This window comes from Lagopus leucura, unplaced genomic scaffold (genome assembly GCF_019238085.1).
Source record: "Lagopus leucura isolate 7727_CA_CO unplaced genomic scaffold, USGS_WTPT01 Super-Scaffold_100045, whole genome shotgun sequence".
Taxonomy (NCBI): Eukaryota; Metazoa; Chordata; class Aves; order Galliformes; family Phasianidae; genus Lagopus; species Lagopus leucura.
The window spans coordinates 2,039,583-2,065,712 of record NW_024962292.1 but is presented as its reverse complement, the minus strand read 5'-3'; the positions used below and the strand labels follow the sequence as shown (position 1 = coordinate 2,065,712).

At 49.3% G+C, this 26,130-nt stretch overlaps 3 protein-coding genes across 9 annotated transcripts in view; 2 read left to right on the top strand and 1 right to left on the bottom strand.

The window, feature by feature from the left end:
• OSBPL2 (oxysterol binding protein like 2) overlaps positions 1 to 5,368 on the top strand; it is a 29,749-nt gene extending 24,381 nt beyond the window's left edge. For all 4 annotated transcript variants that reach the window (XM_042884773.1, XM_042884777.1, XM_042884774.1 and 1 more), the window contains 3 exons: positions 307 to 430; positions 1,012 to 1,102; positions 1,862 to 5,368. In XM_042884773.1, the coding sequence (XP_042740707.1) occupies positions 307 to 430; positions 1,012 to 1,102; positions 1,862 to 1,964 (318 nt within the window). In that variant the 3' untranslated portion in view covers positions 1,965 to 5,368. The remainder of the gene's footprint in view (positions 1 to 306; positions 431 to 1,011; positions 1,103 to 1,861) is intronic.
• Positions 5,369 to 5,548: 180 nt separating this feature from the next.
• On the top strand, positions 5,549 to 12,423 carry ADRM1 (ADRM1 26S proteasome ubiquitin receptor). 2 transcript variants are annotated; one of them, XM_042884809.1, is made up of 10 exons: positions 5,549 to 5,595; positions 6,085 to 6,295; positions 6,541 to 6,657; positions 6,737 to 6,860; positions 7,270 to 7,356; positions 9,544 to 9,625; positions 9,860 to 10,089; positions 10,391 to 10,548; positions 11,414 to 11,516; positions 12,201 to 12,423. In XM_042884809.1, exons 2-10 carry the CDS (start codon positions 6,086 to 6,088, stop codon positions 12,305 to 12,307), a joined length of 1,218 nt encoding a protein of 405 aa, XP_042740743.1. In that variant the 5' UTR covers positions 5,549 to 5,595; position 6,085; the 3' UTR covers positions 12,308 to 12,423. The 2 variants fall into 2 exon arrangements, with proteins under 2 accessions (XP_042740743.1, XP_042740744.1); XM_042884810.1 differs by lacking the exon at positions 7,270 to 7,356.
• A 170-nt stretch (positions 12,424 to 12,593) lies between these two features.
• The window catches only part of LAMA5 (laminin subunit alpha 5), a 78,930-nt gene continuing 65,393 nt past the window's right edge, over positions 12,594 to 26,130 (bottom strand). For all 3 annotated transcript variants that reach the window (XM_042884828.1, XM_042884829.1, XM_042884830.1), the window contains exons 46-80: positions 25,510 to 25,610; positions 25,150 to 25,330; positions 24,734 to 24,877; positions 24,501 to 24,652; positions 24,312 to 24,422; positions 23,870 to 23,981; positions 22,943 to 23,113; positions 22,385 to 22,581; positions 22,175 to 22,291; positions 21,946 to 22,100; positions 21,599 to 21,740; positions 21,210 to 21,312; positions 21,005 to 21,118; positions 20,718 to 20,897; positions 20,226 to 20,368; positions 19,836 to 20,012; positions 19,571 to 19,707; positions 19,147 to 19,300; positions 18,901 to 19,034; positions 18,624 to 18,786; positions 18,058 to 18,183; positions 17,712 to 17,863; positions 17,257 to 17,389; positions 16,877 to 17,017; positions 16,531 to 16,661; positions 16,278 to 16,448; positions 16,049 to 16,181; positions 15,804 to 15,955; positions 15,509 to 15,695; positions 15,243 to 15,395; positions 14,995 to 15,154; positions 14,757 to 14,887; positions 14,568 to 14,658; positions 14,139 to 14,258; positions 12,594 to 14,005 (exon numbers count right to left, since the gene is read on the bottom strand). In XM_042884828.1, the coding sequence (XP_042740762.1) occupies positions 13,851 to 14,005; positions 14,139 to 14,258; positions 14,568 to 14,658; positions 14,757 to 14,887; positions 14,995 to 15,154; positions 15,243 to 15,395; positions 15,509 to 15,695; positions 15,804 to 15,955; positions 16,049 to 16,181; positions 16,278 to 16,448; positions 16,531 to 16,661; positions 16,877 to 17,017; positions 17,257 to 17,389; positions 17,712 to 17,863; positions 18,058 to 18,183; positions 18,624 to 18,786; positions 18,901 to 19,034; positions 19,147 to 19,300; positions 19,571 to 19,707; positions 19,836 to 20,012; positions 20,226 to 20,368; positions 20,718 to 20,897; positions 21,005 to 21,118; positions 21,210 to 21,312; positions 21,599 to 21,740; positions 21,946 to 22,100; positions 22,175 to 22,291; positions 22,385 to 22,581; positions 22,943 to 23,113; positions 23,870 to 23,981; positions 24,312 to 24,422; positions 24,501 to 24,652; positions 24,734 to 24,877; positions 25,150 to 25,330; positions 25,510 to 25,610 (5,024 nt within the window). In that variant the 3' untranslated portion in view covers positions 12,594 to 13,850. The remainder of the gene's footprint in view (positions 14,006 to 14,138; positions 14,259 to 14,567; positions 14,659 to 14,756; positions 14,888 to 14,994; positions 15,155 to 15,242; positions 15,396 to 15,508; positions 15,696 to 15,803; positions 15,956 to 16,048; positions 16,182 to 16,277; positions 16,449 to 16,530; positions 16,662 to 16,876; positions 17,018 to 17,256; positions 17,390 to 17,711; positions 17,864 to 18,057; positions 18,184 to 18,623; positions 18,787 to 18,900; positions 19,035 to 19,146; positions 19,301 to 19,570; positions 19,708 to 19,835; positions 20,013 to 20,225; positions 20,369 to 20,717; positions 20,898 to 21,004; positions 21,119 to 21,209; positions 21,313 to 21,598; positions 21,741 to 21,945; positions 22,101 to 22,174; positions 22,292 to 22,384; positions 22,582 to 22,942; positions 23,114 to 23,869; positions 23,982 to 24,311; positions 24,423 to 24,500; positions 24,653 to 24,733; positions 24,878 to 25,149; positions 25,331 to 25,509; positions 25,611 to 26,130) is intronic.

The following is a 26,130-nucleotide window of genomic DNA, read 5'->3' as shown; positions in this document are numbered from 1 at the left end:
TTGTTTTCTTAGTTTTAGATGTTTCCTTTTTTCTTTATAAAGAAAAATCATGGTGTTTAATATCAGATATAGAGGAAATATGTTTCTATTTTCTGAAGCAAAGACTGTTGTGATCTCCATACTGCTCCTCCCTCCTCTTTAAAAAAAGTCAGTTTGGAATGAACCTGTCTTGCTTTCAAGGTGGCCGATGGAATAGGGTTTGACTCAGTAATTTCTCTTAGAAGCTTTGTTGTATCCATTCAGTACAGGAAGCCTATTGCTGCTTTGCCAAAATAACGTGTGTTTTGTCTACAATTTGCCTTCAAGATGTACAATTTCACCAGTTTTGCTGTGAGTCTCAATGAGCTGGAGAAGGGCATGGAAGCAATATTAGCTCCCACTGACTGCCGGCTACGGCCAGATATCAGAAACATGGAAAATGGAAACATGGGTATGTGTTTGAAGAACATGTTTTCACATTGGTAACATCTGAGAGGGGTGACTGAATGGGGGTTGTTTGCTGTGAAATGATATCTTCAGTTTCTTATTCTCAAAGCAATGTTAACATCATTTCATCACGATCATGCTTTTGTACAGTATAATGTCTGTTTTCTTCTTGAATAGCCTGGGAGAGCAAGTGTGTCCCAGGTGGATCTCAAGTCTGCAATCCTGTGTTGGAGGACATTGCATGTTTGTTGGGGGATGCTGGCAGGCGTCTTCTCTTGCTCTGGTGTTTATCAGATAGTAGGGGGGAAAAAAAAACACTGTTATACTCAATCTAAATTCTTTCCCACTGTCTGGGTGGATAATGCTCTGTAATTTTACCATGTACTCTGTTTGTAGTCACAACATTTCTGATACGACAGTTTTAGTTTTGTCACCTGCAGTTGTCATTGTTGAGCAGATTGTGTCCAGCAAACACTTTCTCTCATTCGAATGAACTATGTTTTATTTCTTTGCAGTCTTTTCCCTGTTTTCTGCCTTTTTGTTTCCATTTTGCTAAACAACTGTTCTCATTGAAATGTTTGCTAGATGTGGCTAGTAAAGAAAAAGAGAGACTAGAGGAGAAACAAAGAGCTGCTCGCAAGGAGCGTGCGAGAGACGAAGTGGAGTGGCAGACACGGTAAGGAGCAGCAAGCTGGGCAGTTGTGTAATGCTTTGAATGCTGCTGGTTTACTGCCTGAAATGCTTTTAGTGAAGACAACGTGTGTTTGATTTCCTGCATGACAGCACAATTTGTATTATTTAGTAGTAATTTGCTGGTCATCTCTTAAATAACGGAGCTGGAAAACCAAATTGCTGATAATCTTGTGCTAGGAAATTATTTTATAATAAGTGCTGAAACCTGTCATAAATAACTAGTAATGCTGTTCTTTTGATTTTGTTTTAAGCTCTCAGAACTCATCTTTTTCATAGACTGAATGAAACATCAAGTCCCATTTTGTGCCATAGCCAATTCCTGTCTAACTTTTGGCAGTTGAGTAGCATGTTGTGGCCCTTTAAGGCCTCTTACTTTGAAACTTCTAGGACTTCTTGGATGGTTACTTCAGAAACTGCTTTTAAAAACTCTTATAAAGTAAAAAATAATGGTATGTTATCAATATATGATCAAAAATATCAGTGTCTATTATTTGGAATAAGACAGCAATTTGAAAATCCATTTTGTACTCCTTCCTGACTTCATGCAAAAAAGAAAGAATGGTCAGGCAGTGACCACTGTGCAGGAAGCTTAATGCCTTGTTTTTCGTGCTCAGAATACTGGCAGAGGCTCTCCTCCTCCAGTAAACAATATCAGTGTCTTTCAATAATGTTCTTGGGAAAGAAGCAAAGTTCTGGGCTTTTTGTTCCCCCTCCTAACTACCTCTTTTTTTCTGTTCTCCAGGTGGTTTCATCAAGGCACTAACCCACACACCGGCACTTCAGACTGGCTGTACTCAGGTGGCTATTTTGATAGAAATTTCTCAGACTGTCCGGACATATATTGAAATAATGGAACCAATAGCTCATCTCATCTGGACATCTAGTTACTAGATTTCATTGTAAGCCAGTTAGTCTGGTTTTGTGAATAACAAAATTCAGCTTTTCTAAGTAAATCCTAACAAAACATCTATCAGTCAGCAGTCAAGGATTTAATGGTCACTAATGTTGGATTGCCAAATATTTAAACGCTGTTGCATTCTTTTCATAAGGCTACACCTGAAATCATCATATTTTCACTAATTTTTAAAGGGACCTTTGGTTCTCCATTTTTTCCCTAGTTTTTTGTCAGGAAGGTATGCTGTATCTGGTAGAGCTCATAACATCCTTGAAAACTATGTAACTTTAAGAAAATAGAGATAATACCATCTTTACTTAGAGTAGCGAGGAATCTAAGTTCTCAGAACTTGGAGCAGGGATGAAAAGTTCACAAGGTACGAACATGATCAAATCGAGTACTGTGGCTATTTCCCATGAAGAGATGCATGTGAAACTTTCATACAGTATGTAGCACTATGTGGGGACTGGAGCTGCTGGCCCCCCTCTCTCAATATGATTCAGTAATTCAAAGACATTGAGAAACAAGAAAACAACTTTAGCTTCTCAAACTGTAGTCATCTGTTACAAAGTCTTCACAATTTCTGGTCACTGTGAGCATTAAACTATATACCTGTGATAAAACTACATAAAACACGTGTTAAGAGCAAGGTGCATTAAACGATGCCTGCTTTTTCTGAAGTCAGATGCTGCTCTTAAAGTATGGGGAGCTTCAGGAGCAATTGCAGGAATGCAGAGGTGGTTACAATGTAAAATATATTGCTTGCTACCACTTGGAGGCTTAGATCTTCTGCACTACTTTTGGCAGCTTTGGCACTAAATATGCTTCTAGACTAAAGTTTTATTTGGAAGCACTTGGTATGTATATCCACACAGATCTCATATTTCTGGGATGTTTTTGTTTGCATGTTTTTCATTATTAGGTCACGTCTGTTTTGTATGTTGTAAAAGAGCAGAATCAATTTCAAGCTGTGGCATAGTTACCTATTACATGTTTTCTGTGAGCATGTGATGCCATAAAAGTGGAATTTTTTTGTTCCATATCGAAACGTCAAAGCCATATAATGGAAATAATTGAACTACAGATCAATTACTGGACTGATCCATTAATTTTCTTTCCAAGTGATACACTTCTGGTGAGGAGAGAGGAAAGGAGTCTGGAAAAATTAGGCCTAGTAAGTAAAACTAATCCTGAGGTTGCTTGTTTTTTTTTATTTGTTTGTTTTTTTAATGAAAACTTTTGAGGAACTGGGCAAAAAAGGAAAATGGCTGCGTTGCATTTAGGCTTACAGTGGTTCAGAGATCACTGGTGCAAACAGCAGCACCTTGAGGAATTTGTGGAAGAATTGATCCAGCTGATGCCTGAACACATCCATGGTTTCATCTGAAGAGCAGGTTGTGCTTCTATCCCAGCGATAGGATTAGAAAGCAAAGGGTAACATAATCATGGAGAAGCATTTTTGTATCAAATTATGCACCACGTGATTGGACTAACTTTAATTTGGGGGATTTAGTTGTCTTCTTTGTTGGAAAACTGAGACAAATGGTAAAAATTCAAGGCAATAAAAAGGCCTAACCTGAAATGTGCTTATGGCAACGTTGTTCTGTTGCCAGAAATCACACTTTCTGATGTTCTTTACACACAAACTAAATGTGGTAATGTGGCTCAGAGAACAAATTTATATTTTGTTTCTAATAAATGCTCAGATGCTTGACTTTTAAAAGGACCCTGCTGGTCAGTATGGGATAGCATAAAATACTTCTGAGTCTGTGTAAAAATCAACTTGAATTGCTGTTCCAGGCATTGGAATGCTCCTTGCAGATTTTCTGCCCGCTGTGGAACCATTCTTACTGTATGAGGATTGAAAAGATTCACAGGCTAAGCAAGTTTAACATCTCAGAGGAGATTAAAACTTGCTTAAGCTAAATTATAATTAAGGTTGGAGTCAGTGCTCTTTAAAAGCATATGAATAGAATGGAAAAAATGCAGAGTAATTGGTAAATACTATGTTTTTAAGAAGGAATGGACAGGTTAGCATCTCTCTTCTCTTGGATTAGAATTTTAATTTAAGCACCGTTTTCATTATGCAAACACAGAATTATACCATGTTTATTTGAAACTTCAGGTGAGGAATTTCATGTAATTTAAAAATAAATTGGCAAGTTTCCTAAAGTAAGAGTTAGCTCCGTCTTTAGCCCGTTCTCTCCTCTCTTTAGTGTAATGGCTTTTAGGGAAATCTCGAATGGGTTCCAACTCTGTTCTTTTAATTTATTGTTCTTCACTGAAAACATTTACAAAATATTTTCTCATTGCTGCTGAAAAGTCTCTGCCTGGCGAGCCACGGGATGCCCAATGGCACCTGGTGATCGCTCTGGAAGTGAAAAAATATATTTTAAATGCAGATCTCGCCTCAGTAGTTTACATGTCAAAACATAACTTTGCACCTTTTAAAAGAATGTCACTTTTATAACTTGATTAAGCACTGTATATAAGATAACTGTGTTAGTATATGTTAATACTGTAGAGAAACCATCTAGAAAGAGTTATAATAAATGCTTAATTCCCTTCGGGCCTCTAGGTGGTGAGAGAGGTTTGTGTGCAGGGAGGCAGGGGCAGCTGTGTGAGGACACGGCTGGAGGTGGCCAGGTCGCTTATGGTCACCACGGTGTTTGTTGTGCAAAAAGTGACTTAAATCCGAGCTCTGAGTGCCGGGGGGAGAAGGGGGGGGCCGTGAGGTGAAAATGATGCCTTGGTGGAGGGATGGAGTGGCTGCTGAGAGCTCTGTGGGAGGGCGCTGTGTGGGCACTGGGTGCTTTGTGCCTGAGGGCTGGGGGCAGCTGCCTCAGTGGTGCTAGTGGGATGGCTGGTGCTGATCGACAAGGACAGGAGTGTGCCCTGAATTGGTCAGATTAAAAAACAACAACAAAAAACAAAACAGAACCAAACGGCTGCATTTGCAGCTGTGTAATGACTAAAAATCGTTTCTCAGTGAATTGAGACCAAGCAGTGGAAATTCTTTGGCTGAAGCGCTCCCAGAATCTCCACAGCTTTCCCCCAAAATGGTCACAAAGGGTTCAGCGTGGCTCTGCCCTGCGGCACCGCTTCTCGTGTCGGGCACCTGAGCGGGGTCGGAGGGAGAGAGGGGAAGGGGCGGCGCGGCCCGGCCCTGCGATGAGGCCCGGCCCTGCCGAACCGCTGAGTGAAATGCATTTATTTTTGTAATATTTAATAACTGTCGATGCCCGTCTCTATTAACAACCGTCTTTGGCTTTTTAGAGAAGTCTGTACAGGTCTGCGGACGTCAATGTTACACTGTAAAGCTGTAAATCCGAATAAAGCTCATTTTGAAGAACAGAGGGGGTCGCGACCTCTGCTTGGCGGAGGGGGGATGGGGGCACCGCCATCTTTCCGCCGCGGTGACACAGCAGGGCGGGGGGGCGGGCTCTGCCACCGAATGACAACCGCTTCGCCCAATCGCGGAGGGCCGAGGGGGCGCTCGCCCCGCCCCGCGGCGGGCGGACTTCCGGGGCGCGGGGCAGGAAGCGGGAGCGGCGCAGGGCCTGCGGGCGGCGAGGCGGCAGGTACCGGCGGGGGAGGGAGGGGCCCGGCCCGGGTCCGGCACGCGGTTCCGTGCGGGGCTGCCGTGCTTCGCGGGGGCAGCTGGGTGGCCTGGAGGGAGGGCGGGCCCAGAGGGGAGCCGTAACCGGCGGCCTCGCGGGACGGGCTGCAGATGGCGGTCTGCCGTTGGGAAGGCGGCCGGGCCGGGCTGAGGGTGCGGGGCAGAGCCGGCCGGGTGGGGGCTGCTCGGCCCAGCGGCCTTTCCGAGCCGTGGTGCCAGCGCAAAAGGGAAACTGCGGGGATGCGATCTCATCCTATGTAGTTCATTCGGCAGCTGTGCTCCGTGTAGAGAACGGGGCCGCACGCAGCGTCCTGCTTTCGCCTCGCTCTGTGTTTAGCTTTGACGCAGCGCCCTCGGTTCTGGAGCTGAGGGGCCTCGTTGCGTGGTGTCACGCTGAGAACAGCGCACGTGAGAGCTTTCTCGTCGTGTCAGCCCATCCTTCTGTCCCCAGGATGTCTTCAGGTGCGCTCTTTCCGAGCCTGGTGCCAGGCTCCCGCGGCTCTTCGAGTAAATACCTGGTGGAATTCCGGGCAGGAAAGATGTCGCTGAAGGGCAGCACTGTGACCCCGGACAAGAGGAAAGGCCTTGTTTACATCCAGCAGACCGATGATTCCCTCATCCATTTCTGCTGGAAGGACAGGACCTCGGGCAATGTTGAAGATGTGAGTATGGCTTTGTGTTTCAGTGCTGAGGTGTTGAGGCACTGTGTCACCTTGGCCTTGTTTCCTGCCCTGCTGGAAGAGCTCTGAGGTGGTTCAGAACGTGAATGCTACAATGACTCGACAGACTTACCCTTCTAAATCCCCTTTGGAACAGATGGTTGGGAGGGGACCAGAGGTCTCTGGGAGGCTAACAGTAATGTTCACGTTTTTCCTGAAATATCTGTTTGTTCTGTCGTGTTTTCCAGGATTTGATTATTTTTCCTGATGATTGTGAATTCAAAAGGGTTCCTCAGTGTACTACTGGCCGTGTGTATGTATTGAAGTTCAAGGCAGGATCAAAACGACTCTTCTTCTGGATGCAGGTTTGTGGGAAGTAAATAAGAAAAGCGTTGGAATAAATGACTTGCAGTTCTCCTTGTACCAAGAAGAACTTTCTTGCAGGAGCCAAAGACAGACAAGGATGAAGAACATTGCCGTAAAGTGAATGAGTATCTCAACAATCCCCCAATGCCTGGTGCTTTGGGTGGAAATGCGAGTGGAGGCCACGAGCTCTCAGCATTAGGAGGTACAGTCCATTCTCTGCTCCTTCATGTGAGAGACCTTGTGTTAGAATGAGCACTTGTAGTTCCTTAGGGAGCAATTCCTGATGACTTTGGAGGGTGAGTTGGGGACAGTGTTAATACCAGAAAAGTGTAAACATGCCTTTAGCAAGATAAACTGTGTTGTGCTAATAGGTGCAGACTGAAAGCTAAGACTGTCAGATGAAGTGTATTTTCAGTAGATTCTCTGGAGTCTTACCTTTTATGAAGCCAAGTTGCATTTATCTTTTATGAGCATCGTGAATCAGTAAACACTTGCAACTGTTCTTTCCATACAGAATGTGATGCCAATTAATCTCCTGCTGTTTGAGCTGGAGTGCTGTGAAAAAAAAACCTATGTGAATATGTTGTGTTTCAGAATGTTTTTGTTTTTAGGTGAGGGTGGCTTGCAAAGCCTTCTTGGAAACATGAGCCATAACCAGCTCATGCAGCTGATCGGACCAACGGGCTTAGGAGGACTTGGTAAAATGCTTTAATATCTTTATGCCAAAGTGGTATTTTCTCCTGCCAGGTTAAATCCTACCTGACAATATTTCCAAGTAGTGCTATTGATTTGAATAGCACTTCTGTCACGTGAGAAAGCAAGGCGTTGCCTCAGAGATGAGTTAAGGGGCCCAAAAAAAAGGAAAAAAAAAAAAAAAAGGCAGGAAATGGGTACCAGGTTCTACATGACACTCATCTTACAGCACAGGCTGCAAGGAATATTGGCCTTTTTTTTTTTTTCTTTTTTTTTTCCTAATAAGTCCCCTCCTCTTCCTCCTAAATATTCACTGGAGCAGGAAACCAAGGGTTCCCAGGTAGATGTCCCAGCTGTGAAGCTGGGGATACTTTTATGCTATTTCTGATCCAGTGACTATTTGTGTGCAAAGTGAAGTTCAAGAGGAAGGTTGGAGTGCACCTGCCCTGCAGAAACCTGTAGTCAGTAGAAGAAAGCTCAGGTGAGGGCTTCCTCTTCTGAGCAACACTGGGGAGAGCTTGAAGTACTGCCCTGCTTTTTCTAAAGGGAACGTGAGCTGTGTTGGAGTCACTGCAGCAGTCTGTTCTTATTGCTGTCTGTGCTCCAAGGCCAGTAGAGCATTTACTGAGAAGTCAGACCTTGGTGTGGAAGTAGGCAAAGGAATGCTTAGCAGGTGGCAGTGACTAAAGTCCATTTTCGCTGATCTAGCAGTAGTGTCTCTGTAAGCTTCATGTGCAGATTTGATGTTGGGATGTGCAGATGGAAGATTCCAGCTTCTTAACATGTGTTTGGTAAAGACCTTCTTGCTTCCTTCTTGAAGCTTCTCAGGACTCCTGAAACTTGCTTCCTCATACATTGTTCAACAGCTCTTCTTTCTTTGCCTTTACACCTAGCTATAAGATGGCTTGATATGTAAAGCTAAATAACTCATCTGCTTGCCTCAGCAAATGGGTTGTGTTGAATCCTTGTGGATCTCTTCCCCGAGTAGCATCTGATTCTTTTACATCTGGTTTGCATCTCTTTCAGGTCTTTGCTTTTATTGCAGCTCCTGGGTAAACTTTTCCTAGCCAGGACAAACTGAATAAAGTAGCACGCGATGCAGCCTGGTTAGCTTCATCCTGCTGCTGTGAAAGCTCTGTGATGGATGAGCAGTATTACAGGCATGATTCCATACTGCACAACTGGGTCCTATAGAGAGGAGAGTCCTGGGCAGATGGCTGGTGCTTCTCTGACTCCAGTGTTGTACAGTTTTTAATTGTGTTTGTTAATGGCGCGCTTCTGTCCTCTGCAGATCAGTTCCCAAAAGGTGGATGATAAATACAGATGCTTGGGTTGGAAAGTGTGTTTAATCAGATGTAGTAAAGAAAGTACTGAGTAGGAAGCGTGTGGTAAATGGAGCATCTGGCAAATGTGGCTCAAAGGAGTCATAGGGGGACAGTCAGTCACTGCCGGCTCCAGCACACCAAGGAGCCAAACCTTTCCCCAGTTCTTTTTAGCTGGTGTTCTCCATGCTGCAGTAATTCTCGGTGGCCAGAAATAGCAGTGGGGATGAAGGAGGCTCTGATCTCATTTCTTTTGTTTGTTTCAGTTTGCTGGAAGACCAGGTGTTGGTTTCCTGCTGTGTTTCTTGATCACTGTTCTCCCCGCTGCGCTTTGGTTCTGTGCGGGGTCGGTCTTGGTCTTTGTTCTGCCTGTGACATGCTTAAGGCTCACTTGTTTCTGCTACATCTCAGCATTAGATGTGAAGCTGCAATTAATGCAGATGTATGAGTGTGGTTCAGAGGCTGCCCTTGCACCCTTCTGCTGAGGGCCTTGGCTTTAGGTTTTAGAGAAGAGTTGGAGTTTTGGAAATTAGCAGATGAAGGGAAGGGCTCTGTTACACTGATCATGTGAGTACAGCATGAAGCAAAGTAATTTCATCCTTGTGCACATCTGGAAATCGAGTATTTCCAAAATGTGCAGCTATCTTCTCAGACAGTTCTGTAATAGGGATGTGAAATCAGACAATGAGAGCTGTATATTTACAGAGAGGGATGGGGAGGGTTGGTCTGGGCTCTTTTGATCCCCCTCCTCCTTTGTTTTAGCAAATAAAACCTTTCAGGTACAAGAGTGACCTCTCTCGACCAGGGAGGTGCAGGAAACCTGAAAAAGAATGCATTTCTAAACCTGTTCTTCTTTTATGTTTATGGAAGGTGGGCTGGGTGCACTGACGGGTCCTGGCTTGGCCAGCCTACTTGGGAGCGGGGGACCCCCAACCAGCAGTTCATCATCCAGGTAGGGCACCCATTTGGTCCAAGTCTGCTTTATTTTTCTAGCGTGAAGTTGCCACGTAGATGGGAGGAATGATAGCCTACTGTACAGAAAATTTAATGGGAATTAAGGCTGCTTGGTTCTTCTCTAAGAGGAGGTTATTAGCCCTTTGTTTTGTAAGGGCTTGTAAAGAAACTTCTTAGAAAGAAGAGGCAAAGCTTCTCGCCATTTGAATTAATTCCCTCGATGTCTTTCCAGCTCTCGCAGCCAGTCAGCTGCTGTGACTCCATCTTCCACAACCTCTTCTACCCGTGTCACGCCTGCCCCGGCCGTTCCTGCAGCTGCATCTGTGACCAGCCCGAGCCCTGTGCCCAGTTCGGGTAACGGAACCAGCTCAGCCACCAGCCCAACCCAGCCCATCCAACTGAGTGACCTCCAGAACATTTTAGCTACTATGAACGTGCCATCTGGAGCAGGAGGACAGCAAGGTAACACTATTCTGACCAGACAGCAGTTGGATCTGGGAGGGTCCTTTGGAATTGTGCTGTCCTGTCCTGCTCCAATTTGAGAGGTGTCCTAAAACGTTATTTATTTATTCATGTCCATTTATGTGCTGCTTTGCTTGACTGATTTGAGAATCTTACTCTTGCTGCAAAACTGAGAAGGGCAGAAAGGATGCCAGCAGAGTGCTAAATATGATTCAGTGCTCCACTGACTAGAACACTTCATTTACATGACAAAATGTGGGTTATTGTGCACTAACAGCCACCCATTTATTCATCTTCCTAGTTGACCTGGCAACTGTTCTGACTCCCGAGATAATGGCTCCCATTCTGGCCAACTCTGAAGTTCAGGAGCGGTTGATGCCTTACCTTCCCTCAGGGGAGTCTCTGCCACAAACTGCAGAAGAGATTCAGAACACCCTGACGTCTCCTCAGTTCCAGCAGGTAGTTACCCACTATCCTAAAGCACTGCTCTCCTTCCCTCCTTCCCCACGTGTTGTGATTCACATGGCCCTGTTTTCTCAGATTCCCTCCCCTGCTCAGACTAGGAAGTTGATCCTTAGAAGTGGGAAGGAGGGACATGAGTTCATGGAGCACCACTTCTTCCTTCCTGTGGTCAGCCAAGGGCAGACCAGAAAGGTTGTTTTACTTCCACTTTTGGATTTGGACTTTACCTTTCTTGTTATTTAAAACACTTTCTGGCAATTGGCAGCAGAGTAGCAGCAAATTCATTACTGCCTGTCAAAGAATGGACTGTGAGCAGTCTCTTTAAAGTTGAGTTACTAAAGTGAACACACAGAAGGGAAGAGATGCTAATGTTTATAGCACTGCGTTCCTTTTTAATTCTGTAAAACCCAGTACTTAATTCCAGACCTGTCCATTTGAACACGCTTTGTCAGATTAAATCTGTTGGGCCAACTTCAACTAATACTGACTGAAATTTCCCAACATGCAAAATCCCGTTGGCTAAGAAGAATGTTTGTAGTTGGCAGGAGGTGACGTTGTGTTGCTTAGTGTAGCACAGCTTATTGCCTCGTGCTCACTGGCAGCAGCTGATGAAGAGCAAACACTTCCTTATTACAAAACACAGTGCCTGTGGTGTAGAGGCATGTCTGAGCCTGGCCCAAGTGCAGTGCTGTCTGTGCTCTGTAAGGGATAGAGGCTGCTTCCAGGTAGGCCGCGTGGTCAGCGTGCTGCAACAGGGTGTGGAAGCATCCCCAAACTGCTGTCTCATGTTGTTATTGCACTGTAGCTGGAGAAACCCAATGCACACTGTTTTGTTTTTGACACTCTTGACTCCAATTCACAGGCATTGAGCATGTTCAGTGCTGCCTTAGCTTCAGGACAGCTTGGCCCGCTAATGAGTCAGTTTGGCTTACCTGCAGAGGCCATAGATGCAGCAAATAAAGGAGGTATGTACCAGTGCTGATGGAACGTGATGAACTGGTGGGATTTACTGTTTGAGTTGTTGCTGTGGTTGTTCTTCTGGTCTTTTTGTTGGTTTGTTTTGTTTCTCTTGGCGCTGCACATAGCCATTGAATGGAGAAGGCAGTGATTAGTTTGTGAGTACCTGCCAAAAGGTGACTCTAGTGCTGCTCTTTTTAAAATGAAAAGGCAAGTGGCTCAGGAGCCACCCTGCACTACTGGTGTCAGGATTGCATTTAGAAGTTGGAGGGTCTGCAGAGATGTGCTGAGCAGCCTTGTGGTTGATTTGTTGGAGTTACAAATGAGTGGAGGTGCTGGACACCTTGTTTAGAATGCTTTTCACTGTTAGTCATCAGCTGTTCAGCTGAAAGGAGTGCACAGCTTGGGCCTTACCTGGCAGAGGGGGAAGGTAGCAGTTATCCCTGATGGACATTTGGAATCTGTTCCATTATTAAAGCAATTCAGTGTTGAGGCTGGCTGTGCACGAGGTGAAATTGCACAAATCCAAATGCTGTCTAGTGAATGAGCATCAAGATTTTCTTCTTTGCTAATAGGTTCTTACTGAAACAACTGTTTGCTTTCCAACTGGTGACACAGCCTCATGCACAATACATTCTGTCCCAGAAATTGCACAATTTTTACTGCAAATAACTAATTTCTTTAACTTTTAGATGTAGAAGCATTTGCCAAAGCAATGCAGAACAGTGTGAAGTCAGACCAAAAGGAAGGAGACTCTAAGGACAAGAAAGATGAAGAGGAAGATATGAGTTTAGATTAAATTATTTGCTCTTCCTTACAGATATCCTAGATACTAACTTAAGCAACTGCAGTAGGATTACTAACTTCATATTATGCTTATATAAATCTACAAATAAAGGAATTTTCTTTATCTGCCATACTGTTTTTTTCTCAGTCTATTCAACATAAACCTAAGCAGTACTTGCTCTTCCTGGTCAGTGCAGTTGGGTTTTGGTGCTTTTGATAGCAGTTAACTCCATTATTCAGTCTAATTTGTGATAAAAGGCCAGAGGATTAAAAACTGTCTCAGATTTGCTCTTCACCACTACAGCGAAAGAGAGTAACATAAAGCTTTATTTGACTCCAAAGTATGTACCAGTGATTTACAAAGACCATCTTTAATACTACAACTTAAAAACAGGTCATAATTACACTGAAGATGGACATGTTAAAAACCCACTTTACAATATTTACCCCTCATAAAAAACAATATATAAGTTATAAGTCCATTTCGGAAGCAAGATTTTGTCCCCACGTGGCTGGATATATATACACACAAATATATATATGATGTGTAAGTGCACAAGTGAGCTAGGTGTTTTGGGAGCAGAATGTGTTGGGTTTTTTGTCTTTCAAGTGAAGGCTGCACTGTCAGCAGGGGTGAGCTGGGCCAGGCAGAAGGCAGCTGGGGGCAGGGCAGGTGACTGCAGTGACTGCAAATCTGGCCAGAGGTAACCTTTATTTCTTCCCTTTCAAGCAACAGTTTCTTGCTTCGTACAGCAGGACTTGTATCAGTGTATCTATCTATGCTGAATGCAACTACAGAGTGCAGAGTGGCACAGCGATGACCTTCTGCTTTCCCTCAGCAGTTCTTCCAGCGTTCTTGATTCCTTTTTAATTATCAGCTTCTTATAAATTAATCTGATTGGCAGATGCTAATTCTGCGAGCAGAATTTTGTCCAAGGCCCCCCTTGCACAGCTCTGTACTTGCACAGCAGCAGCAGGTGAACAGAGACCGACCTTAGGGGGAAGGGTTAAATGCATCCTTGCATATAAAAACCCAAAAGTGATGGAACTAATCCAGTTTGTCCTAACTGCATTATAAAGCAAACTGCCTACCACCTTTAGCAGAAGGCAGTCTGCGACTGTCATTAACAGCCTGAAGTGTTCAGTGAACTAAACCTACGTGCATTGTAAGCGTGGGGTAAAGGGAACAGGATTTGGGATGTGAGGCACAGCTGCTGTGTGCTCCAGCCCATACTACAAGCTGTGTGCCAGCATGAGGCCCGTTGCAGACGCTTGACCACTGGGGAAGGAGGCAGACCTGTTTCCACAGCCTCCTCCAACTTTTTGGTTATATTTGTGAAAAGATGCCCCTGAAGTGCTCCCTTCTCCCCACCTTCCTCCCCTGCTCTCCTTCCCCGTGGATTTGTGGCCCCCTCCCTGATGTTGGCCCCAGCCATGTGCCACAGACTCGTGCTGCAGGCACTGGAGATGGCCTGGCTGACCACAGCTCGCAGCTGATGGCTGGGATCCAGGGAGCAGTGCAGTTTCCTGGTGTCAGGCTGTACACCGAGGTGCACTCACAGCACGGGACAACCCTGCAGGCCAACAGAGCCCCTGACAGTCCTTGTTTGCAGCAGGTTCACATAGCTCTGGTTAACCAGCAGATTCCTTATGCAGCCCACATAATGAGGGAGGGGAGGTAGTGCTGACACTGTAGTGGCCTCGTCTGCTTCTGCAAAAGGAACAAAGAAAACCAAGTGTTGGACTAATAACAGAGTAAGGGATTAAGCATATCTTACTTGCAACAGCAATAACAACTCTTGCTTTGGGGTGGTTTGAGCTGAAGTGCATCTTCCTCAACTCACCTGGCAGCCCTCCTAGGTAGAACATTGCCTTTGCACTGGGTGCAGGAGGCAGGCTGGGTCCCACTGCATAGTTTCTTTCTGTGTCCACTTCAACCTGGATTATGTTTTTCCTTTTGATAGCTTAGAAAGAAATCAAGAGTCAGACAGTGCTGCTTGCAGAAGTCCAGCAGCAGCACAGGGCAGCCTTAGCCTTGCTAGTGGCCCCATGACCTGGCAGCCACCCCATACATCCAGCTTGCCAGGTCTGACAGCACTAACAAGATTAGGCGAGGACTCTAATTAGTAAATGACTTAATGGCAGCTGCAATCTCCCAAACTAAATGCAAACAGGTGGGAGCTGGGGTTTAAATATCTGAGGAAGGGCAATGGACTGCCCCCAGTAAATGTGGGCTGAGCAATATACCCAGGGACAAAGTCCTGTTCCCTCACCTGTGATGGAGTGCCACTGCCCGTCACAGAGAGATGGGCACGTCACCGACACGGAGAACTCATCAGCCCCAGTGCTGGCTCTCATGGTGACCTAGCACAGAGACAAACCCATCAGAACTCGCTGAGCTGAGCATGGTGGGCAGGAGATGGCCTCTAATGGGGCTATGGGAAAGCCATCCCTCCTGCTACCTTTGTCTCCTCCATGTACAGCATGAGATGGGGGCTTCTCCTTGTCCCGATGTGGAAGATGAGCCCAGAGGCATTGTGGGGACGGACGTCCAGTGTCACCTCCAAGTCCTGCTCAGTCGCCAGTGTATCAGCTGGAAATGAAGTGCCAACTGGTGAGAAGGGGACAAGGGACCTCTGACCAGACACATCCTTTCCAGTCCCAGGACCATGGGAACCAGCCCGGGCTGCTGTGGGGTACCTAGGGTGACGGACCCGCCGTCTGCAGCGAAGAAAATCCCATGCTCCAGAGCACCCTCATAACACGGTGTCACCCCAAAGGTGTGTGAGGGGGTACCAAGGGGCTTCCCATCCAGCTGTGAGTTCCTCAGGCAGCCGTCAAAGCTGGAGACCGATGTGCCCTGCAGAGATAGGCCCTGGGAGTGAGCATAGAGGGGCATGGGGCAGTGGTGTGGGACCAGGAGCCAGGGGACCCCCACAAGTCCTTACCAGCATGTGAGCCTTGGCTCTTCCATCTGGGACACCCCCAATGTACAAGGGGGTCCGGGCTACAAAGAGCTCTGCGGTGGCCACTGTAGCACTCTGGGCTCGCAGCCCATCGATGACCAGCTGGACTCGGCTCTGGTCTCTGCTGAAGAAGACCTGCAAGGACCAAAGATGGGTGGCAGGGCCATGGGCTTTGTGTAGTGGGAGAAGCCAGAAGGAAGAGCAAAGTGGCTCTGCGAGGCCTTGCTGAGCCCCAGTGCTCTGCTCACCGTGTGCCACCGCTGGTCACGGTACTTTTCTTTGCTGCGAACTCGCAGCCGCCGCCCACCGATGGCCACCAGGAAGATGAAGCGCCCGTTGGAGACAAAGAGAGCCATGAAGGTGCTTCGCTTCCCCGCCACGTAGAAGAGCAGCCCGTTAGAGGAGTTCAGCCTCACCTCCAGGGAGAAATGGAACCTGCGGGGACAGGGGATGACAGGAGCACCCTGCCTCCCATCACTGCAAGGGGCAAGCGATGGTTTCTAGGGCTGAGCCCACGTGGCTTGGGCACAGAGTGAGCCTCACCTCTGGCTGAAGGAGGCCGGGATCTCCTCAAACTCCCAGCGGCTGTTCGGGGATCCCCCAAAGCGGAAGGTGTCCCTGGCTGTGCGGGGCTGCGGCCGGCAGAGCCCAGTCTGGTCGTGGCGGCGGTCCTTGGAGCTGGGCCTGCTGGACACCTACATGGAGTAGGAACAGAGTGAAAGGAGGGTCCCCCACTGAGGGGCTATGGTGGTGGCTGGAGAAGATGGGAGATCTGTCAGCAGGGATACCTTGGGTTTCCTCCTGTCCTTCTTCAGAGCAACTCTGAGTTGCTGCGGCCGCTCGCCCCAAGGACAGCTCATGGTGACATTGATGCTCTCCACATTCTGCTGCAGGTCCACCACCATCTGTGGCTCTGACCTCCTACACACAGGGGGAAGAGGTTCCCATAACCGAGCCAGGCGAAAGGCAGGATGGGGCTGAGTCCTGCTCACCGGGAAGCAGCACAGTGATGCTCACCGCTTGACGAAGACGTTCCCAATGCAGCCAGTGAGGTTGCTGAGGGCACCGGGCTCTGGTGAGCCTCCAAGCTGGAAGAGTGCCCGGTCATCCTGCTGCCTCCGTTGCCTCCAACTGGCCCTGGCCCCAGCTGCAGTGTCCTGCAGCTCATCGTCCACATAGAGCCGCACCCTATGGGGTAGGAGAGGGGCAGGATGAGCAGGGCCCTGGGGCTGCTGGCCCCTCAGCACCTGTGCATCACCAAGACACATACCCCTGGGCATCACTGTAGAAGGCCACGTAGTGGGTCCTGTCATCTGCATAGGTATTTTCAGTGGTGACTTTGGTTTCCAGCAGGTTCAAGGCCAGCTGGCCCCTCTGTAGGGACACCTGGCACGTCCCCTCCTGCAGAAAGCATTGTGCCGTTGCTGGGCAACCAAGTCCCAAGGTAGGGCCCATTTACCCACGTTATCCAGATTTCACTGGATTTACCTTTTTATCCCTGCTCACATTTCAACAAAATCCCTCTCTTTCCCAAGCAGGAGCCTCACCTGATTCTCCTGCACAAACTGATGGTTGTCCCACTACTGGGACAATTGGGGGGGACTGTGGGTGCCCACCTGTGTACTGTGGTAGTACAGCAGCCCCTCACGTTGGCTCGTCTGGAAGCTGAAGCCACTGTAGAAGTCCTGCAGCGCAGGCACATCCTTCAGGGCCAGGGTCAGGTAACCATAGCCATGGACACTGATGGAGCGAGCCACCTGTAAGGAGGCACCATGGAAGCAAGGTAAGAGTCAGCCCCGGTGTTGTAGGCATCCAGAATCTCACTTGGTCTGGCCAGTGCTATGGCCAACCATGAGGGGCACCTCACCATGGCCCCCAGCACTGAGGAGCTGTGGGGTTTATACTTCTGCACGAAGAGGAGATTGAATTTGTCCTAGGGTCCCCTGCTGCTTTCCCTGCTGGACCCCATCCCCAGCTGCTGAAGCACTGCACTTACCAGAAGGTCTGAGGTACATCCGTAGCTCACACCAACAGTGTTCATACGCTTCAGGTCAACATATTTGCCGAGAGCCTTCAAGCCCTTCATGCAGCCCCGAATGGGCCCACCCGTGGGGAAGAGTGCCTTCAGGCTGCAGGAGAAACAGGCAGCATTAACAGGACAACCCCACTGAGGATCCGGCCCTGCAGCCCCCAGACAGAGCACTTGGGAAGGACACACAATGACCAGGCACGGTCATTACTTCACTGCTTCACAGCACCCAGCTTAGCTAAGGAGGCTCAGCAACACCCACTAGCACCTCACCCCACCCTGGAGATGTCCCATCCTCAAGCCCACGGTGATGGGCAGCAAGAGGAAGCCTCCCCCCGAGTTCGAGCAGTCCTGAATGTGGTTGAGGAAGAGCCAGGCCAGGGGGCCCCAAAGATGAAGATGTAGACGTGGGCCAGACCCACCTGGGGGGCAGCACTGCTGGAGGCACACCGCCCAGGTAGTAGGAGACAGCATTCTCCAAGGAGTTCTCCTGCTCCACCATGAAGATGGTGAGGCGCTCCAGACGCACCAGGATGCGCTTCTTGTTATTCATTTTGAGGAGGAAGATCTGGATCTGCAAACAGAGAAGAAAAATGAGCAACTGGATCCATTAGAGAGCAGAGCATGAAATGTCCAATTCACATCTCCAAGCAAAGCATACTCAAAAAGGAGGCCCAGAGCCTGCAGGCGTTAAACCTTGCCCCAAAACAAGGCTCCAGACTCAGGATGAAGAGCCAGCCCCAGTGTGGACACCCACTTCCCCCTTACCGCTTTGTTCGTGGCACTGCTGATGGAGGAAGAGTTGCTGCTGGGCTTTGCCATCTCCAGGCCCGTGTTGAAGTCATAGTAAAGCACCAGCTTCCCATCCCGGATGGCCAGGCACAGGAACTGTCCCTGTGGGAGGCAGGTTGGATGCTCAACATCAGGGCTCAGCACTGGCAGAAACAGATCCTGCAGCTGACGCCTCAACCTGTCACTGACAGCAACGAGGGACCCATGTGTGAGCAGCAACCCTGTGTTGGGGGCAATGGAAAGGTTCAAGGCAGCACTCACTGCCATGGTGAACCCTGGTCCAGCTCAAAGCTCTGTGCATGAGTGCTGGAGTTTAGGACAGTCCTTCTGGCACCAGCCTAGTGATTGCCCTGGCTGAGCAGGCTGTGTCCAGCCCTCTGGTGGCTTTTAACAATAGTGCAGATATACTGCTTTAAACAGCACTATAATCTCCAAAGCCATCTTCTCTTCACAACCCTGAATGGAGAACACCTGCAGGTAGGGCTGAGATTGCCCCCATCACACTGACTAAAGGGTGAGGGCTCCCCAGAAGTGGCACCTGCCTGATTCTCCAGAAAGAAGAGGATGCCATTGTAAGAGACAATCCGGATCTCTTGCTCAAAGCGCTTGGTTGTGCCAAACTGACTCTCAAACTTGATCTCCGCATAACCAGTACCATCAAAGTAGGAGCCATCGGTCAGCCAGGGATCTCCTGTGGACTTAGACCTGAGACACACAAGAAGAGACAAGAGACATCACTCCAAAGCCAACTGCCCCCAAACGGGGCAGACAAAGGTTAGGGTGAGCCTGTGGGACAGGTGCTGCCCTGCTTGGCCTTACCTTGCACAGGGCTTCTCAGCGGTGGTATCCAACTGGAAGGTGTGCTGGAAGTTGTACAGACTCACCACCTCCTCATTCAGCGTGTCCAGCTCCAGGCATCCGCGGTAGTTGGGATAACGCAGAGTGGGAGGGGGCTGGGAACGTAACCAAACAGTTTGATTTTGGTTTTGTCACGAAAACATCACGGCCTCTCCTGCCAATATGGTTCAAAGATATTGCTGATGCCTCCTAGGAAACCCATCTCACCATGAAGCTGGGTGGGTAGCCGCCCACGTAGAAGACCACGTTGTGTGGGTCGAGGTTGAGCAGCCCCTGCTCCCCCTTGGCCACGCTGTCTCCTTTGGTCTCATGCACCGTCTGCCTTTCCACTATCACTGACATCTGCCCGTACTGCAGGATCCTGTAGCAGGGAGGGATGGTCAAGTGAAGTAGAGATGCCCAAAGAAGAGCCAACCTTGCTCTCCTTGAGTAAAAGGCCTCCCCACACAAAGATGCATCATCTTTCAACCTGAAGGCAACCCCCAGACCCTCCACGATGTGGTGAGACCATTTCCCTGACAATTTTTTGAGGTGTTTCGGTGCTGATCTTTTGGACACAGCACTACCCACATGCACTGCAGGGACAGGCTCCCAGCAAGCTGCCTCAGAATGTATCGCACCCATCTCCAACCTATTGATGTTGATGGCAGCAAACTGCTCTCCAATCTCCTCATCGATGGTCAGGGAAGCTGGCTCCTCGTTGCCCAGTTTGTACACCCACTGCACTTTGCGGTCCTTCAGTACAATACCCATGTAGTCTCCAGTGGCCTGAACGTGGGGGAGAGACAGGGCCAGGACACTGACATTAGAAAGGGCAAGAGCACCCAGCACTGCTCTCCCTGGTGCACCAGAACTGGGGAGCAGCTACCTACAGCTTCCCTCCTGTCCCAGCTCACCTCACGGCTGCCCAGGTACAGAATGAACCGCCCCTCCTCTGCCCCATCCTGCTGGCTTCTGGGCTCAGGGTTTTGGATGTAGAATTTGAGGGATGTGTAGGCTGCCAAATCCTGCAGGTTGCTCGGCATCCGGACCTGCACTCCTGAGCTGCCATTGAACTTCATGGGGACTTTCACCTGGAGGGAAAGAAATCCAACTCTACAGAGCTGAAACCCACTGCTGCCACCTCACGTGCCTGACAGCTCTTCCAAGTGCACTTTTGGGAGTTTTCTCATGAGAAAGCAACCCTGCTTGGTAGTCCCAGAGCTATTCCAGATACCTCTCCCAGTCACAAAGCACCCCCAAGTAAGCCCCCATTCACCCCACACCCCTGACACCCACAATCCCACCTTGCTGGCAGCATTCCTCGCCTGCGTGATGAGCTGCCGGATGCGCACAATGTTCTCTGACACAGTGGCATTCTTATTCCTCCTGTTCTCCAGGCTGCTCAGCTTCCCCAGCAGCAGCGGGATGGTGCTTTCCAGGCTGGACACTGGCATGAGAGAGAGGCAGTTGTTTTAAGCACTAGTGAGGGAGACGTGAAGCTCAGGCAGGTCTGAGACACGCAAGTCAAAAGCAGTGGAAGCTGAATCACACAACCATTTCCCCATGCACAGCAGCCTTGATACGGGGTTTTGAAAATGCTCCAGCACATGCAACCTCTTGCAATAAAGCCATGGGTGATATACATACTGCAGACTGAGATTTAAAATAAAGGGACAGGATTTGAAGCACCCAGAGTTGGCTCTCTCACTTCCCTGCACTCCTGACTCGGAGCTGCAAAGCACAGCTTCTGAAAGCACAGTTCTCAGCCCCGGAGGCTGAACAGGATCAGCACTCACCAGATTTCCTGGCATCTTGGACTGCCTGGTTCAGGTCTTCATTTCGAAGGCCTCCATACTTGTCTTTCCACTCATCCAGATTCTTCTTCATGGTGCTCAGGGTATCTTCCACTCTCGCAGCTGTCTCGTTGGCCTCTATGGCAGCTGCTTTGGCATTCTGAATTGTCTCCTTAGTGTCCTCTGGAAAGACAGGATGAAAATCCCCGAAATGGTCAGGAGAGGGGAGGAAGCGGACTTGGGTCACAAGTTGGACGTGATGATGGGGGCAGAGAACACCCAGAACAAACCTTGGTCCCTGCCCAGCGTATCCTGCACAGACTGCAGCTGGCTCAAGAGCTGCTCCTTCTTCCTGCGGAGGTCAGCCAGCTTCTCCTTTGCTGCCTGCAGAGTGCCCTTAATAGCTGCAATTAAAAAAACAAAAACAACATGTATTCTGCACGTTGGGTCTCTGTCCAGCCCAAAGCCACCAGCCTGTGATGGAGCCCCTCTCACCCCCATTGAGTTTTGTCTGCTCTCTCCTCACGCCCTCCTCAAGGTTGCTGCTGTTCCTCTTCAGCTCTTTAGAGATGGCCCCAAGATTTTCTGACATGACATTCTGTAAAACAAACATTTGCTGTGCTGCCTCAGGGCCTGGAAAAGGAATTCAAGTCCCAGGCCCACACAAAGATACTCAATGGGCAACTGCAGTGGGGTTGGATGCAGGGGTGCGATGGGGTGACCTGAAGCTTCCAAGCCCAGCCCTAGCCTCACCAGTTGCTCTGTTCTCCAGCACAAAGTGCTGCAGACTCAAAGGGAAGGGGCAGCAGACCACTGTGTGTGGGTGTGAAAAGCTGCACAGCTGCAGATGGAATTTTGCTTTCTCTCATTTGCACAGCACATACCATCAAAGCCTCGCCAGCAGCCTTGTCGGCATCATGGGCAGCTCGCTCGGCTTTTCCCACTGCTTCAATGATGCTGGCGTAGACGTTGGAGGCATCGATTGCCCTCTGGATAAAGCCATCTTGGTTTGTGCCCTGGATAATGCTGTGTTGGAAGACAAAGCCGTCAGGGCCATAGAGACCACTCATGCTGGGCTCCTGTCCCCAAGGACAAACACCTTGGCTTCCTCAGGTTCCTCAAGCCTTGGAGAAAACACCCTGCTGCAAATCTGCTGCGGTGCTGGGGCTGTGGAATCCCATCCCTATCCCCAGCAGGATGACAGAACCAGGGAGCTGGGCAGAAGCCTCACCTGGACAAGTTCCTTGCCAGCTCATCCAGGAGCCGGGCGTGCTCCTCAGCCTGCTCCACAATGGGGATTTTACTGCTGGCTGGAGAGAACTTCTTCACTCGTTCTGTCAGAGGCAGCTTTGCCCCATCCAGAAGGGCTGCCAGCTTCTCATATGCCTGCAAGGACATGTGTCACCCCCAATGGTCGCCCCACTGTGCTCTGCCCATGTCAAAGCAACTCCATCACACACCTCCTTTGCACTCTCCATCTTCTGTAGGAAGTTGGAGACCTTGGCCAGGGCATTCTCAGCCATCCTCAGGGTCTCTTGCACCAGCCCATACTGCTTTTGGAGTTCACGGCTCTTTTGCTAGACACAGAGACATGGAGTTAGGAGCCAGTGGGGTCAGGGCAGGTTCCCCCTCACTGCATGGCAGTACGGGTTCATCTGGTGCGGGTCTACCTGACTCTCCTCCAGGTTGTTGCGGTTCAAACTGTTCAAGTCTTCTGTCTGCCTGGTTTTGTTGACAGCCTCATTGAGGGCATCACGGAGATCCATCAGCTGGGAGCTGTGCTGTGCCAGCCAGTCCTGGATGCTGTTCATCAGTGCCTGGTTGGACTCCCAGTGGGCATGAAGCTCGCTCTTCACCTGGTGAAGCACTGGGGGTGGATGAGTTGAGAACTGGTGTTCATCTTTCTGTGCTTGGCTGTGGAAATGCCTAATTCTGGTCTCACTTTCCAGGTATCCCTTCCTCTTTCAGTCTAGATAACACAGGATCTCATACAATATTGTCTACAAACCTCTAGTGACAAGGATGGGATCTCTTTCAGAAAGATGCCCAGCCACACCTGAAAGGCTCTATACAAAGAACCCTTATCTGAAGCCCTATTATTCTGAATAATAGTGCCCTCTCACGTGACAATGAATATGAAGAAACACAGGGTGACTTATTCAGACTGCCAATGACCAGACCAAGCAGGGCCAGCACAGCTCTGCCCCGTGCTGCTAACCCGCACTCACACTTTTGAGCTTCTTTGTGCTCACGCCTCGCCAGCTCCTCCTGGCCACCCAGGCTCCGCTCCTTCATCTCCCTCAGCATCCTCTCCACCTCTGCCATCTTCTGCCGAAACTCCTCAGTGGAGGTGGTGCTGGCATTTGCTGCCCCAAACGTGGCCATCTGCCGCACCAGGTCTGCAGGGAAATGCAGGTCTCATTAGCATCCTCAAACCAGACCCTTTGCAACTGAGACCTTCCATCTCTTTCTCTCACCAAAATGCAGGCAGCCTCTGTGCAGTGCTTGGACACCCAGCCTGAGACATCACTTGAGGGCCCTGCCACATTTCTGTTCCCTGAGCCCTTACCAGGAATGTGTGCTACATCCCAAGCACTTTCCTGTGGCTTTGCCTCCTCTCCTAGATCCAAGTCCCTTTCTGTTTTACTAAATCTCTCCTCAAAGATGAGTTTTATGCTTTTTAATAATATTTGTGCCACGTTGACATATCTTTCCAAACACTGTGTTCAGCCTAACAGCTGGGACTCATAATCACAGAATCACTGACGTTGGAAAAGACCTGTAGGATCTCCAAGTTCAACCCCAGACCACCCCACTGTGCGCACTGCCCACGTCCCTCAGTGCCACATCTCCACAGCTCTGGAACACCTCCAGGGATGGTGACCCCCCCCAACCTCCCTGGACAGCTGTGCCACTGCATCACTGCTCTTTTGGAGAAGAAATGTTTCCTAATATCCAACTGGAACCTCCTCAGAGGTTCAATATCCCCTTGTCTACCTATACAGTCACAAGTCTGTGTGGATCTCCATCACAATTTTATTTCCCCTTCTTTTTTCCATGGCCCTTTCTAAGCGATGCAGTGCTCTGTGCTGTTTGCAGTGACAACATGGCATTCCCAGCAGGAGAAACCCACAAAGCAGAGACTCTTCACTCACCTCCAGTGCTTTTCTGAATACTCTGAATAGTTAGCAGAAGTTGCTCTCCTCTCTGGTAAGTCTCCTTTGTATGCTGCTCTAAATGGCTTGCTTTTCTGTGAGTCATCATAATCTAAAACACATAGAACTATTTATTAGCTGAAGCATAAATTCATGTTTTACGTGACCATTCTGCAGTCGGGCTGTTGAAAACATGGATATATGTACATACAGATGTTTTTCCAGGCATCTTGATGTTATGACATGTTTAACAGTCCTCCAAGGGAGCAATGCAGCTCACAGAGCTCGGCCATGTAAGACATGCCTGCACCCACAGCCCAGTGCTGGGCTGAGCAGGAGACGCAGCCTGACTGAGCTGGGTTTCTCACAGCCTTCAAAGCCCTCAATTTAGATAAAAGGGGAGCTCTTGCTCTGGCAATGGGAAGACGAAGAAATATCCTACCCTGTGTTGCAGCGCATTCAAATCCTGCGTGAGGTCCGTGTTCTCATCCTCCAGCTCATCAGCCCTTTGCCTGACCTTGTTCATGGCTCTGTGGTACTCACGCAGTTGGTTCTGGAAAAGAAGAGAGCTGAAATCAAGCCAGCAGGCCAGGACAAACAGGCAAAAAGCAGCACCAAACCTGCCACGCACAGCAACAGTTGCCATAGTGCTGTTGAGACTATGGAGGCGAGCCCAGGCAATGGAGCTGGCGCTGAGGTTGACCAGCTGGCTCCGGATGGAGGGGAAGGACATCTCAATGCTCTGCAGATCCTCCAGCAGGAGCAGGACACAGCTGTCACACACTGCCCAGAGAATGGAACAGTCAGCAGAGCCCTTTGCCAGAGCCTCCCTCACCTCCTTCCCCAGGACTGCAGCATACACACCTTCACACCTCATGCTGTCTGGGCCGTTTGCCACGGGGATCTCATAGTTGTGCATGCAGACATCGCATTGCTTCCCTGTCAGCCCGTTGGAGCAGGTGCACTCCCCAGTGCGTGGGTCACAAGAGCCCCCTCTGCACTCACACTCTGCCAAGTTCAATAACAAGGCAACAGCCACGTCATCATTTTGCCACACTGAAGGGAAGGGAATGGGTGGCTTTACTCCAGCTGTGCAATTGCATCTCTGCCCATTTACAAGCACTGCTGGGGGTTTCTCTGTGCAAACCGGCAACACGCACAGGATCCCAAACAAGGGTTGGTTGTTTTCCTTCTCTAGCCATTTGACTAACACATGTGCCACCAAAACCATGTCCCACTCCTTCATGGGAGGGACCCAACAGCTGGGAAGTTGGACTCACTTCTGCAGCCCCTCTCACTGAAGCCCCAGTAGCCCGGAGCACACTGCTGGCAGTGCAATCCGCTGACGCCGGGCAGGCAGTGGCATTGGCCTGTCTGTGCTTGGCAGCTGCTCCCCATGGCACCAACATCACAGTCACACCTCCGGCAGCCAGAGCATCCCTCGAAGCCGTAGTACCCCTCCTAGGGAAAAGTGGGTCAGTGTGGGCACTGTTTAGGGCAAAGCTGCCCTTATCATGCTGGATACATGCAGGGAAATGAGGTTTGCTGCAGCTTCCCATAGGGTACTGCATCACTGCTGAGGCTGCAGCTGAGCACCCACCACAAGCAAAGGCACCAGCACGGTACACAGGCAGCCTCACCTCGCAGTGGTCACAGTGCTGCCCCGTCACTCCAGCCTTGCAGAAGCACTGCCCGGTTTGTGGATGGCATGAATCAGTCCCACAGGGTGAACAGTTGCACTCTGCCAGGGAAAACACACGGTTACAGGTTGAATTCAAAAGACCCATCAGCCATGCCAGACCTCCTTACTCCTGACAAGGAATCCCATTTCTCCCCTGTCTTATCACAATCACAGCATATACAGAACTTTTCTCTGGTTGGATTTGCTCCTGCTGGCAATTTATTTCCATTACGGTTGCCCAGGGCAGTTCCCCTTTGGTGAGCTGCAGTTTGGCTGTTCCTCAGACACACAGGAGCAGTGCTGGCAGTGGGCTGTGCACACCCACACTCCCAGGGAGTGCCAGCACCGCTGCTGCAGGAGCTGCTTGGAGCAAGGCCGTTCCAACCCAGGTGTGGCTTGGCAGCTTGCAAACAGGGCTGGATCAGAAGCTCTGCAGTTGTGATGCTGGAGGGCAGGTTTTTGGAGATGCTTTCTTTCCTATTATCATCTTCAGAGGCTGCCTGTCCTGGCATGCATGCAACTGAGTGCATGACTCACCCGTGCAATGCACAGCCCAATGAATGCTGTACAACCTTGCTAA

Excerpts from the sequence above, each read along its gene's own strand:
- ADRM1 (XM_042884809.1), top strand. The coding sequence starts at position 6,086 with ATGTCTTCAGGTGCGCTCTTTCCGAGCCTGGTGCCAGGCTCCCGCGGC. Across the intron at positions 10,090-10,390 it reads TGGAGCAGGAGGACAGCAAG|TTGACCTGGCAACTGTTCTG; the intron begins GTAACACTATTC and ends TCATCTTCCTAG. Across the intron at positions 11,517-12,200 it reads AGATGCAGCAAATAAAGGAG|ATGTAGAAGCATTTGCCAAA; the intron begins GTATGTACCAGT and ends TTTAACTTTTAG.